Source organism: Diadema antillarum, unplaced genomic scaffold (genome assembly GCF_040938485.1).
Source record: "Diadema antillarum isolate AM-2024a unplaced genomic scaffold, OU_Dant_1.0 scf00000167, whole genome shotgun sequence".
In the NCBI taxonomy this organism is placed as follows: Eukaryota; Metazoa; Echinodermata; class Echinoidea; order Diadematoida; family Diadematidae; genus Diadema; species Diadema antillarum.
This window is the reverse complement of record NW_027271056.1, coordinates 2,633,875-2,648,683: the sequence shown is the minus strand read 5'-3', so window position 1 is coordinate 2,648,683 and position 14,809 is coordinate 2,633,875. Positions and strand designations below refer to the sequence as shown.

Sequence of the window (14,809 nt, the reverse complement as noted above, 5' to 3'; positions counted from 1 at the left end):
CGATATTCAATTTCAACCTCAGAATCGCTACTTATCTTCAGAATCTAATCCTTCGCCCCTTCTCGGGACCGATTCATCAGCCCTGCCGTAACCCAATTCGTAACTTCGTGTACTAATCTGATCTTAGTACAATATACACACATTATATTTTAGTGTCGATATATGACCTTGATCCATTTTTCTTACTGTACTGGAATCATCTGACAACAAGAGAGACTGTTATCATACATAGTACTGTAACACAGCAAACCATAGAAATGTTTGAAAACAATTCCACTATTCTCTCTTTCCATGGTAATTAATGTGAACTTGTTCAATCATAAAGGATACCATTTTCATCATCGTTTTGAAATCAAACATATTAGTTGATACCATTTAGAAACACGGAAACAACAACACTGGCATAGTTGATATGACTGCACGAGTCATATTGTCGATGAACTTGTATTACATGTAACCCTAAAGATGTTTTGTACGCCACACGCGTGATTTGCGCCATCAACGCATAAACTAACACATAGTACACTAGCATCAGCATGCTTGACACTGACAGAATCGAATCATATACCATGATGATCGTCGTCATTGTTTGTTGTTTGGTTGATGAGTCATGCATATAGCGTGTGCCAACTGTCATAGGTGATCATACCATGCAATATCATTTGACAATATACGGGGGTTGTCGAACACCCAATGATATAGTTTCCGTTCTCTATCATCCGGCTCACAGTTAGGGAAATACGAACATCATGGAATCTTTGTGTTTTCTATCTCTCTGGTTTGATTATGTTGTGCGTATATGGTAGCACAGGTAGATGCTGGTTTTGAAACGCCAATAAATCCTGATTTCAAGCTACGCAACTTAGATAAGTGTATACACCGTACACAGAAGGAGTGCACTGTAGAACTGTCCAGATAACCATACGACAGTCTTGGTGACGACTCTGAAATACTAACGAGCTAGGATTTCAGAAAAATTCCTTGATTATGAAAGGGTATGTAACGTAGAGACCATATGAGTAGCCATGGCAACAGTCAGGTATCATTTTTTCTCTGTGGATGTGTTCGTCTCGAGTCCGTCGAGTCTCGACTTTCGCTATCGATACCAACACTTCTCTGCTTTCTGACCAAGGAGCCAATATGTCGTCTGCATGCCCTTACCCTGTATACGAGATTGATTAAGATGATCACGAAGGTCATTAATTTTCATTATGAGATTTCCAATCCATTTCTACAGTTTCTGCAGACTACGAATTTCTTCTCGAACATCTGGGTGTGTATATGTTGTTTTCATGTCGATCAGGCACGAACAAAGCGAGGGAAATAGATGTCGGAAAAACAATGTTTGCGTAAAATATATTTTGATACTTTATAAAACGAGATAGAGTGATGATGAATTGCCTTCAACTATTCTTGATTAAAAAGAGTAAATGATAATGTTAGATTCTAAACGTGTAAATATTATACAAAGAGTTGTCAGGCAGCCTAGTTTTTCAGACAAAGCATTGACATCTCATCGAGTGTAGTCGGCGAATCATAATTAGTATCTATTTTTGTATCAGTCCATAGATGAGAAAAAAAAAAGAAATACCTAAAACTCTATCAGAGATTTTGTTTTAAAACTCGAAGATATCAGTTTGACGTCGAATGCCGTCCATAGTGTATATACTAGAAATTCTAAAAGGTTTTCGATTTTTTTTAAGTGACATTATCTTTGAAATGTGTCAGAGGAAGATGTCTCTGCATATCCCAGTTTCACCCACACACACAAAAAAAATGTACAATTTGACAAATTCTTTTCGTGTGTTGATATATTCTGAAATCATGTAATGCAATATTAGCCCTTTTCCTGCACTTTCGAAAGCTGACATTAAAGTTAATATCGACGAAACGCCTTGCTAGAAAATATTATTGATTACATTGAAAAGCATACATTGAAGCCTAGTCTGCAAACATGGGGTATATGGTAGTTCATTTACCTTCATCTCAATTTGCCCGCGAAGGGATAACTCAAAGCGACCGAAGTTGTCCAGAATGGACTTGCACGCTACACTGACGTGAATCTTCAGCGCTGTAATGAAACAATAGTGAAAAGAGAAACGAACGGAAGGAAATGAATTGGATTTCATGAGTAAGACACCGGGGTAAAAGATTTACAATGTATTTTGTTATTCTTTCCCACATGTTTGCATAGCCAACAGTCCTGCTCTAGTAGACACGCAAATATGGAACAATAGAAGCCAAGGATCGACATCACTCTATTATGTGTCTGTTTTGAAGTGTTTATGTACATGTTAAAAGTAATTCACTTAAAGGCAGAAGGTAGAGGATTCGTGAATTAGAAATTAAAAAAAAAGAGGGAGTGAGACGCGTTTTATGAGATGACCGAGAGATCCTTCTTTTGTAGAACACAATAATATTACAGTTTTGTGGTGTGGTGGGATGATAGCATTGTCAAGGTATACATTGAGCTTGAGTTAACGTATAGATATTAGCTTGAGATTCGTTGTTAAATCGACCTAATCAAGGATTGTCCACCATATTGAACCGTCGCCTGTAAATAGTCAGTGCGACGCGTCGCACTGACTATTTACAGGCCATTATGATTACCTTCACCGGTCGACTCCATTCGAGACGCGGTGTTGACGGTGTCACCAAACAGACAGTAGCGGGGCATCTTCAGTCCGATAACTCCTGCGACACATGGACCTAATACACAGAAGAAAAACCTTTACAGCTGTCATTCATAGAATAGAAGGAAGACATGATCATGTACATCCCGACAGAGTATCAAAATAACTAACGGATAACTGGATATCTAGGTATTACCAGGGAGGTCTCACCTCCCTGGTATTACCTTAATATCGGATAACTTGAAACAAGATCAATTCCTACTGATCATGTGATACTATATTTACAAGAAATATATCATGACTTTGACGCTTGTGGTATCAATGTATATTGTTTGGAAAGGCAAATAAAAAAGGAAATGAATTGAAATTAAATTGAATCAAGTACTTGAATGATATTCAAGTAATGAATTCAACTAGTATAGGTATAGTATCATATTATGCTACTCCATCATGTACTTGTTTATTCATTTAGTTGCATATTTTATGTAGACTTGATTATCTATTTCATTATTTGTGCATTCATTAACAATCAATCTATCTTTGAATGACAAAACTAACTACTGAAAAATATTGAACGGAACATACCTGAGTGAATACCTGCGCGCAGTTTGAGTTTCTCGTCTGGCCGGTGACGAATCTTGAAGGACTTGACCGCCGCCAAGAGGGCCAGTGCCATTTCCGCGATTTCGCGGGCGTGAGCTGTCCCGTTCCTGATGGGCAGTCCCGAAACCACCATGTATGCATCTCCAATCGTTTCCACCTAAAATATGATACAATGTATTAGAATTTAGAAGTTGTTGTTTTTTTCTTTTAGATTGATTAATGTACATGCAGAAATACGCACAAATGAAAGATGACTGAATATCTTGCTTCAATTTGGCAAGATGAAAACAGAACTGGCAACTTGCTCTTCCATTCTGCTGTAACCACCAATCAAAGCTATTATTTGGAGGGCCAACCACTGCTCCCTCCTACGATCATTTCTCTTCCTTCTGGAAAACTCCATCTACTGATACTGCGATACTGACGTTGATTTTGGTTGTGACATGCTTGTCAATGTTGCACTGAAATGTTGCCACCACTCTCTGCCAAGTGTTAACGAACAATGATTCCTGTTGTCATTATTATTATCATTATTATCATTATCATTGCAATAATTACTATCATTATTATTGTTATTATCACTATCATCATCACCATCGTTGTCATCATCATCATCATCATCACCATCATCATAATCATCATCACTGCTATCAACAGGTGGATGGCATCATAAAGGCGCGGGAAATGCACCATGGGACTCAAGAGATGAAGCTTTGCGATAAAGCAGAGCCCACGCCCTTGGGGCTTTAGAGTATCCCCGCCTCTGGTGGTTTCCTGCACAGACAAACCTTGTAAACGTCAAAGTTTGAGATGATCCCATCAAAGCACGTGTACAGATCGTTCAGCAGGGCCACAACCTGGATTTAACATGGTGCAAAGTGGCAGAAGGTCATGATAATACAAACTGCCATTATCCGCTTAACAGTATACATAAAAGGAAATTTTACGAGTACGCCTAACTCTCCAATAAATGTCACTGTAGTCAAATGGTGTCAGATCGAAGTCGTTTAAGTGCCCACGCAAATGATTCAGAGCGGAGCAATGAAAGAGAGGGAACAATGATTATGCTGTTATACCGTTTGATCTAAGTAAATTCATAATGATTATGCAGAAGATACACTTAATCGTAAGAGAAATCAAGCGTGCACCGAAATGTTCCTGCCAGCGCAACTTTTGCAACCACCGAATCACATAGCAATTCTGTAAAACGACGCAGAGAAGATAATTGCTTTCATCTCTCCCGTCGAATGATACAGGAAACCTAAAGAAAAGTGCGTAGTTGCTGATAATGCATTGCAAGTACATTTATAGCATCGTCCTCTATACGGACTAAACAGAAATAAAAATGAAAAATTAAAAAAAGTTTGATGACGACGACACGATATGTCATAACGGCGACAAATTTAAGGGTTACATATTCTCTTGCCTAACATACTTTTTTTCTTGGGGGGGGGGTCAAAATAAACAATTTATATCCTTTGCTTGACGAACCGTTGGCAATGACGGCTTTTCTCCCCGTTAGCATGATTACGTCGAACTCCTCTAAAGGGACTAGATTGTTCTAGTTGCAAATTGTAGATAATATCAGCGAAATGAACAGTATCGGCACCATGCCTGCCAACAATCATTCTAGTTCATTCACTTATGTAGTCCATGACATGTCTCGCCTACAAAAAATGAACAAGACGATGAAGATGGCGAAAAAAAGGAAAAGAGGAGTCATAGAAAGCAAATAGCAGAGAGAGTTTGAGAATGAAGAAGAAAAAAAAGAATATCGAGGAGAAGAAGAAAAGAAAAGAAAGAATGACAATCAGGAGAAGGAAGGCAGAAAGAAGAATAAACACAAGAGGACAAGAGAATGGTGTTGATAAGAAAGAAGAAGATAGAAACGAAGGAGATGGACTGATGATGAAGATGATGATGACGAGGACGAACCTCCATGGGGGTGCTCTGCGCCGACAGCGAGGTGAAGCCAACGATGTCGCTGAAGAAGATGGTGGTACTTTCGTACGACTCCGGATCCACCGACAACCCTTGCTTTAGTTGCTCAGCGACAGACCTGTCAACCAATAGAGATCCTACAGTAAACTAATCATTGAAAAACGGAGAGAATTACTGACAGAGATTCCGAAACAAACACAATGGACTCTTATAATTTTTTGTTACATCTTTAGCATAATCCGCTTTTATTTCAATGATTATACTATTTTGGTGAAGATGGAAAAAACAACATTAAGATGTTCTCTATCTTAGGCATGACGCGTTTTACTTATTACTTCCAGGAAAATGCCTCCCACTTATCGCAAAATCCTAACTTAATATGCATAAGGTCCTACGGCCTGTTAACGATCGCCTCGTCACTGTACAGGCATGCTAACCTGGAAACACTACACTGCACATTACTTGAATATGAGACCATTCTGAAGCAAATAATTTTCACCCAACAATTATATATAATGTACTCTTAAATGAATCCCACAAGGATTGGAACAATCATCCCCCAGCATTCCAACTGATCAGTTACTAGCCATCCCCTTTAACAATCCATGCTCTGGTCGATTTGCTGGTCACAGGCAAACTTCTCTGACTGCTACCCGAATCATGTGAGAAAGGAAACCGCAAACCCTAGCACCACAAAACCACCCAAGTCGCCATCGCGGACGACAATATTTCCCCCCTTTGAGCACGATATTCCTGTGAGAACACCGTGTCAGTGTAAGCATGGTAAACAAAGAAACGTTCAATGCCATTGTGTGCCTCCAGTCTCTCAGAGCGCGACAATCGCTTTGCTTTCAAGCTGCCGACGAACCTTCACCGGAACAAACAGCCATTATAACATGTTACTTCGTTTCAATTGTGGTACATTTTCCCGCTCCCTTCAGACTTTGTCAGATGATGGCGGAGAATTTACCAGGTTGTATGAAACCTTCTTTCAAAAAGCGCAAGCACCATAACAGTTACGGGAAGTAGAAATGTCTGGACAGACTTTCATGGGATTGAACGTCAAACACAGACATGTCGTTGTGTCCGATTATCTATCTACATCCAAGATGATACTTTTGGTTAGTTACAGAGTAGTATATTGAGTAGTAGCATGTAAAGACAGCATAGGTAGCTTAACTAAGATAGCTGAACTTAAATGGTGTGTGTATGCTCATGTCACTTACGCTTAGAGTTGACTAATAATCAGTACTACCATTATTTTGAGGAGCAGGAGGAAGATGGAAAGAAGGGGAAGAAGAAGAAGAGGAGGAGGAAAAATGATGCAGATCTGAGAAAGATGAAGGGATGAAGAAGTGGTATTTTAGAAAATCATTCTGAATATCTTTATTTAGAAAGGTCTATATCGTGACCTACCGTGTCGTCGGGATAATACAAACGAGCAAACTTGCAACATTTCTTTCAAGTTGCGTACATTTATTTTCCTGCAATGCAATCGCGAAAATAAGCTTTCAAGTACCAGGTTTCCTGTCACAATGAAGATTCAAAACACCCTCATTAAAAAAAAAGGAAATATGTTTTTGCAGGAAAATATAATTACGTTGCTCGCAATGCACGTATCGTACATTGCACCCATTGTGAGGGAAATTTCTGACCATTGTTGAATGATTCTTTTTCCTACAAAGACATTTGCTTCCTTTAAAAAGATGCTGTATCAAGACTCTTAAGACCACGTCTTCAGATAACTACTGGTAGTGTAATTCAATGTCGTATAGTCGCCACTACCAGGAGAGGGTCGGTGTAACGCCACGCCCTTCAGGAATAATAAGTGCTCCAATTATTTTGATAAAGAATGGATGCAAATGTGACGTCTCGCACCTTGGTAGCACCTCGTACAGGAGCGTCTCCGATCGCTTCTTCTCCTCGAGGAACGCGGCCGTCCTCTCCTCCACCAGTGCTTCTAAGTTGGTGGCATACTGCTCCATGCGGTCCAGCAGGTTGTCTAAAAAGTTGCCGCCAGAAGACGCACACCTAGACAATAAAAACAAACAAACAAACAAACAAACAACAACTCTAGAAAGAACAGGACCATAACACGATTATAAAACAATTAATTAAGAACACAAGATGGTAAAAAACAGTCTAATGATAGATTACGGCGAGGGACAATGTTTGTTATTCATTTCTAAGGCGTTTCTATCGCTCCCGCTATCGCTTAAGTCTTGTATGATACCAGCAAACAAGAGGTTTCTTTTTGTCTCATTAATCCTTGTTAAGCCTGAATTCATTTCGTGTGAATCATGATGAATCATGAGCCGCGACCACACTGGTAAAACTTCGAGATCTTAAAGATCGCGATTTTAAACTTTTCGATCTTTTGCCAGTGTGATCGCGGCTATTGAGTTTCACTGAATGAAAATTCAACTGAACTATACAATTATGAATTGCCATCTATTTCAAACGTTTCGCGTGTGTAACATGATAATTCTGTATGTGTGTGTGTGTGTGTGTGTGTGTGTGCGTGTGTGTGAAATCTTCGTATCAGATAAGGCAAAGACCTGTTGTGCTTTACCTCTTTCGCGATTATCTTCAAATTTTAAATTAATTGACTTAATTCTTCAAAGTAATTCAATTGTGCCTGTTTGTGTAACATGTTTGTGCGGGTGAGGTGTGTGTGAGTGTTTCTGTGTGTGTGTCTGTGTTCATGTGTGATGTTTATTGTGTGTGCGTGTATGAAATGTGCGTGTATGAAATGTGCGTGTATGAAATGTGCGTGTATGAAATGAAATGTGTAGTTCAGCCATTGTGTTCAACCAAGTGTGGAATGTTATAATATATACTTAAGGACTTTTTCCCCCTGCTATACGATGTATAGTAATACCAAATTGATTATTCTTTTTATATCATTTCATTGGAAGTGAATAAAATGGTATTGGAAAAATTGTATATGATATGGTAAAATTATGAACTTGTTGATATCAGTTCTTACTTGGATTTTTTAAAGGCAGTCATCAGCGAGTGAATGGTGGGTCTGTCTGCAGGGATTTCCTCCCAGCACTTCACCATGAGGCTCTTGTATTCCGGGCTCCGGACTGTCTCCGGGAGAACCGGACGAAAAGGCTGCTGCTGAGATGACTGGGCCCTCAAGCGCTTCAAGATGTCTGAATCACGGTAAAATTAAAAACTTTTAGATCGTAATCGTTTGATAATTATATCGACAAGCAGCAATAACAGATGCATCTCAAATGCTGTAACTGTTATTACATTACCACTATCTAATACTCGTATGTACTATTGGTAGTAGCAGTACTAGTGGCAGTAGTACACCCTAGTCTCAATGCTACTAGGGCCTACTACTACTACTACCACTACTGCCACTACTACTTACTGCTACTAACTTCCACCACTACTTCTACTTCTACTTTTTCTAGTACAGTGTAGGCACACTGATTTTTACCATTCCAGCATAAACTGTATTTGCTCTTTGTTTTTGTGGAATAGAGGAATCCGATGTAAAGCGGTCGCAATGCGGGCACGTCGTGATAGATTGTTTGATTCTAGCTTGTTGAATTAAAAGGGGTGCATATCTGCTTTACCTCCACCCTTCGGCCCCCCCCCAAAAAAAAAAATATATATATATATACATATAAATATATATATATATATATATATACATATATTATATGTATAATCATAATTATATCTTGTCAAAGGTAACTCTACGAAGAGGAATAAACTCTCCCTTGTTTTCTTACCCCAAAAAAGTAACAATAATAGCTCTAGTTAAGCATATCCTTATTGCATCTTTCCCTGTTCTATCGACAGTAATATGGCTAGCCAAAACTTACCCTCCGTGTCCATGTATTTGCGTTCCTCTTCGAAAGGGCCTGACCGTGTAGCGAGCTCCAACATAATAATTCCCAAACTGTACACGTCGCCCTCTTTCGACGGTGGCTCATTAGGGTAGCGGAGATGCTCGGGAGCGCGCCACAAAAGCCCTGCGATGTGACACAGATGAAATAGAGAAAGAAATAGGGGAAAATGCCTTGAAACAATAAAAGCGAAAGACAAAAAAGAGGAGAGAGAGAGAGAGAGAGAGGTGGAGGGGGGGGGGGTGAATGTGAGGTCGAGAGAGAAGTATGGAAAGTAGAGAGGTGAAAAGTGTAAGGGGTAAGAATATTTTGCTACTTGTTTGCCAACGCGTCTTATAACAAAGTAAATTGCTATCTTTTGTTTACTCTGGTTGACAGCACGTTCAGTTTTTTTTTTAACGGAATTATGAAACTCATACTTCGTCATATCTAATGAGGAGAGGATTTCTTAGATTATGATTAATGTTTATAAGTGTTTGTGGATACTTGTTGGATTTTGTTCACTTCCTCTCCTTTCCCATCAAAACTGATAATGGTGATAATAAACTAACAATGATGACATTATAGTACCAGGACTTCCATAGTGACAATGTTGATAATAGTAGTAATGATGATGATAACAAGGTAAATTATCAAATCACGGTACTAAAAGTAATACTACGAATAATAATCTTTTTTATTTCATGGAGAAATATGAAAATAAATTGAAATCAAATGAAATGAAAGGAAAGGAAACAGTTACTGTAGTTGTTGTCGTTCATCCGGGGTGTGTCTCGCAGGGACGGGATGCCGAAATCCGTTACCTTCAGCACGAATCGGCCGTCGACCACGCAGTTTGACGAGGTCAATCGACCGTGGACACCTATCACACTATCATGGAGATATTTGATGCCCTGCAGGTGGGACGAAAGGTCGACAACAGTTTAAGACATGCCTCCTACCAGAGAAGTTGACGGATGGCGTTTCAGGAGTGGAGTTAAAGGTGGAGTTCCCAGACGATCCTAAATCGTTCTTTTCCACCTGTTGCTGTTGGTGTGGTCGAGTCTTTTTTTTTCTTTATAAAAACTCCAACACTAACGTCACATTATGGATCATATTTCTTATTACATCGCTATACATTTGGAACTATAAGATATTGTAATTTTGATAAAAACAGGTGAATTTTATCTCAAACTTAAATGAGACGGACAGGAGAAATCAGGAAAGTTTGGTGCAATGTAACTTAGGACGTGTAGGACAGAATGATGTAAAACTCACTGCACTAGTCAAGAAGCAAAATTAGCGTTCGATTGGACTATTGAATGTGGGAATGATTCTTCCAATGTACTGATATGATTATGTAAACGTTGAATGAACAGAGGAACTGTAAGAAAATGACTAGTATGGTGCGGCTGACGAAAGACTAACTTCCAGTTTTATTCTTCCATATGAATTGAATATTACCAGGAAAAGAAAAAAAATAGCGCGATGTTACTCTTACCCGGATAGCGTCCATGAGAAGGGAATGTCTGAACATCCAGTCAAGCTTTAAGTGGTCATTCTCTAGAATATCCTTTCAACGAAAAGATAGTACGATATGTGACTTATCAATAATGGCTGTACGTACGTGGCACATTTTTATTGAATTTATGAGAGATATGCCGAAAACTCTGTTAAACGTACCAGTGGATAATACATCAGACATTAATGGTTAAATATCTCGTTTACTTACAGAGTATATTCGATTATGTATCAGTTCAACCAACGTAGTGGATATACGGGTAGAACTAACGTCGAACTAACGTCGAACTATCAAAGTATCGTGGTTTCAGTGTGCGGGATAACAGTGAAAATAAATTTTGTAACGTCTTCTGTCACAAAGTTTTATTTTTGTTAAATATGTAGACGTCCTTGCATTAAGTAAAACACCAACATAGCATGGAAAAGTGAGGAATGTTTAAATTGCGAATGTTACTGAATTTCTCATAACATAAAATGTGGTGTTATTGCAAATATATGACATACTCTTGAGAAGTGTTCACATTAATCATTTCTCTGTAGATGACTGTACACGGATTGTCAGTATTAAAGGGATGGTATAGTATTGGTGGAGATAAAAATTGGGCTTTAACTTTTTGCGAGATACCAAGAAAACACTTATGATATAGTACAGAGCATACCAGTTTAAGAGGAATTCAAAGTTTATTTGATGAAAATCATGTTTGGAATGACTGAAACATTCAAAAATAAAGTAAAGCAAAGCGATCGTAATAAAGTGTGGGTCCCACACTTTATTAGAATCGCTCTTTTTTGGATATCTCAGCCATTTCAAAACCAATTTTTATCAAATAACTTTGAATTCCTCATAGAATTACATGCTCTTTCATATTTCATATAAGGTTTCTGATTATCTCACCAAAAATGTTATAGAAACCTGAAATTAGGTCTCAACCAAAACTGTACGATCCCTTTAAAAAAGAATGCGATGCATCCCCGAAAGGAAACGTTGACCGTAATCAACCACTTATCGGAGACCCAGTTTCTTTTCAGGATAAGAAGAATGAATTTAACATCGGCTTTAAACATATAAATCATTGAATCAATTTTGGTTAATAAAACATATTACAAGGACTTGCTTCTACAAGAATATCTAAATAATATGATCATAATAAATGAAATATATCTCTTTATATATGTGCACAGCAACATTACAGACAAACATAACGACAACACTTCATTGGTCCAACTCTAAATTGGCAGCTGTGGAGACTACATGTGATTTAATGTCGTCAAACTTTAGACCTGAGAATCTAATTTCCGCTTCAATCACATCTGGGGTAATAAAGAGCCTTACGACTGCGCTTTCATCTATTTTCTCATATTGCTCTGCCACCCAGAGGATTTACATTCACCATCTCTTTTACTTTACGAAAAGAGCACTGTCGCAACGAAATATAATTATATAAATCGCTTGTCTGTTGTAAGGGATTCCCCAAACAAATAATAAGGTAGCAGTAGTTCGTACGCTGAATTGACACGAGATGAACGGGGCTGCTCTCACCTGTAAGCTGCCCCGGGGACAGTAATCCGTGAGGATAGCCTGGTTAGGTGGATCAAGGCACGCACCGACGAAACGAACGACGTTGCTGTGTTCCACATTCCTCATCTGTATTTTATTTTGTTGTTGTTGTATTTTTTAACCCCATCGAGACAGCGAGCCGTGAGGTAAGCGTGAAAAAAAAAAAGCAGAGGAAAAAGATAGAACATGTTCTTTGCAACGATGAGGCTGACGATGATTTGTTTCAGGGACCCAGGGCACCTGGCAAAGTTAATGTTAATATTCCAACTAAGTCTAAAGGAATTATTTTGTATAATGCCATCTGTAGAACGGTTTGATTAATGCCAATGTAACTCTCGACAGTGAAAATTTGAGTTAAAATTTCGCCTCTACAACTAGGAAACTTATCATCAGCTTTTAAGATAAATTTGACTCGACGAGGATGGACTCGCAAAAGATGGTCATCATACATGGTATATCTGAAGGGACAGGGCGACAGATGCATTCAAAAACCTATGATAAGACTACTAGTACTATGACCACGGCGTGTATGTATGTATGTATCTGTGTGTGTGTGTGTGTGTGTGCGTGTGTGCGTGCGTGTGTGTGTGTCACACAATCAAGCGTTGTCACACACACACACACACACACACACACACACACACACATAAACGGCACTGCCAAGACGGGCTGACCACTCAACATCTCAAACGTAACCCAGACAACAGACATTTATGGAATGGCGGCATCGGGTGGAAATGAATGCGTCTGAGTACCAATAAAGACAATTTATCATCGACTCCTCGGGTAGCACTAGACATTATTTTTCTCTCATTTCGAAGGAACGAATAATGCAAAGATCATGAGCGACTCACATTTCTCAATTCCATGAGCACGCTGCGCGTAAGTTCAATCTTGCCTTTCACAATGCGCTTTACCATCACAAGTCGACCCTGTGTAAGAAAAAGGAGTACATCACTATACATCGCAAACTTGCTATAATTATCATCTCTACGAGGGAGAGCAATTAAAACATTTATTATGCAATCAAGAACAAAGATGTTTCTTTACCTGATGTCAAGGGGCAGAAGGCATATTTTACATCTGCTCAAAATGCGTCGAAATGCCATTGATATAACTACTATTCACTAATTCCGATACCTCTTTTAATCAGCATCGTTGATTTCTCTCTACGGCGTATATGCATTATAGTTTATAGGGAGTCAAAAAAGTCGGATGTTTTATGTATAATTATTGTATGTAATCATAGATATGCATGTGTGTATGTGTGTGTGTAAACATGTATTTGTGTGACATACTTAGCTGTACTCTCCCAACCTTAAAGGGGATGGCTAGTAACTGATCAGTGGGAATCAGTGGGAATGCTGGGGGATGATTGTTCCAATTCTTGTGGGATTCATTTAAGAGTACATTATCTATCTATTGTTGTGTGAAAATTATGGCGGTTTGCTTCAGAATGGTCTCATATTCAAGTAATGTGCGGTTTAATGGTTCCAGGCTAGCATGCCTGTACAGTGACGGGGCATTAAACTGCACATTTCTTGAATATGAGACCGTTCTGAAGCAAATAATTTTCATACAATAGATGTATAATGTACTCTTAAATGAATCCCACAAGAATTGGAACAATTATCCCCCAGCATTCCCAGTGATTCCCACTGATTCCCATTGCTCAGTTACTAGCCATCCCCTTTAATGCTGTCCACTGATAATTAATGATGTAACATAATTTGTCTTCAGCTAGGTACTAAATTCAGTCGGTGAAACAGCTGGTTAAGTTATAGAAAAACACACTTTTAGAAGATTGCTTGTAACCCTAGCAGGGTATTAGTAATCAAATGTCCGGGAGATGGGACATTCAAGCACAAGTAGAGACTTAGAAATAACATAAAACCATACTCTAGTGAAATCGACATCATTCTTAGATTTCAAAAGTCGAACCAAATGTTGATAAAATATCAAAGTTTATAATTTTGTAAGAAAGGGTAATTTTCATACATTTCATTTAGATCACAGTTTTCCCGGCTTTAGGCTAGGGATAACGTTGAGACAAGCAAAGAAACACATCATCATACCTTATATCTTGCCACCGATGCAAACAGCTGGCCGGCGTCCCGGCGCTCATGAATCGAGTTGAATATTCCCTTGAAGAAAATCACATTCCAGACCACATCGTCAGCAGAATGAAAATTATTGGAGGTATGAAAGTGTGAGATTCTTTGCGGATCAGCCAACTGGGCCTTATAATTCAGTCTTTCAAGCAGCTAAAAGAGACATCTCAAAAGTCGCTATTTCTCTCTTACCCTTGTATAGTACAGTGTGTAGTAATAAAACTTATAATGTATTATAGAATAGAGATTGAACGCTTTTGACATGACGTGTAGAGTTACTGTAACCGGGAGGGCTAATGATATACTTCTGTCTGCAGGGACATTGTCTCTCTACTTTGTACACTGTGATGTTTGGCTTGTTAAGTAGCTTTTCAGCTTTTTTTTTTTACCTTTTAAGCTTTTAAATAGAGAACTGTTTTTCATTGGTATATTTACTTCCTTTTTTTGTAATCCTTACTAAGTATAGGCCCCACATTGTTTCTCTCATTCATTCGTACATATGCTTGGTATTACACCTAATGACGTGTACCTCCTACAAATTGTAAAAAACAATATACTTTATCAAATGAATTGTATTCTGCATTACCTGCT

General features: G+C 38.6%; 1 protein-coding gene across 1 annotated transcript in view; it reads right to left on the bottom strand.

Annotated features, from left to right (window-relative positions):
* Positions 1-1,096: 1,096 nt before the first annotated feature.
* LOC139722605 (atrial natriuretic peptide receptor 1-like) overlaps positions 1,097-14,809 on the bottom strand; it is a 34,334-nt gene continuing 20,621 nt past the window's right edge. Inside the window, exons 9-22 of the mRNA XM_071633907.1 lie at positions 14,183-14,227; positions 12,962-13,039; positions 12,090-12,194; positions 10,530-10,601; positions 9,792-9,942; positions 9,026-9,175; positions 8,167-8,338; positions 7,056-7,208; positions 5,172-5,295; positions 4,025-4,093; positions 3,219-3,393; positions 2,611-2,709; positions 1,980-2,071; positions 1,097-1,162 (exon numbers count right to left, since the gene is read on the bottom strand). Of these exons, the coding sequence (XP_071490008.1) occupies positions 1,097-1,162; positions 1,980-2,071; positions 2,611-2,709; positions 3,219-3,393; positions 4,025-4,093; positions 5,172-5,295; positions 7,056-7,208; positions 8,167-8,338; positions 9,026-9,175; positions 9,792-9,942; positions 10,530-10,601; positions 12,090-12,194; positions 12,962-13,039; positions 14,183-14,227 (1,551 nt within the window). The remainder of the gene's footprint in view (positions 1,163-1,979; positions 2,072-2,610; positions 2,710-3,218; positions 3,394-4,024; positions 4,094-5,171; positions 5,296-7,055; positions 7,209-8,166; positions 8,339-9,025; positions 9,176-9,791; positions 9,943-10,529; positions 10,602-12,089; positions 12,195-12,961; positions 13,040-14,182; positions 14,228-14,809) is intronic.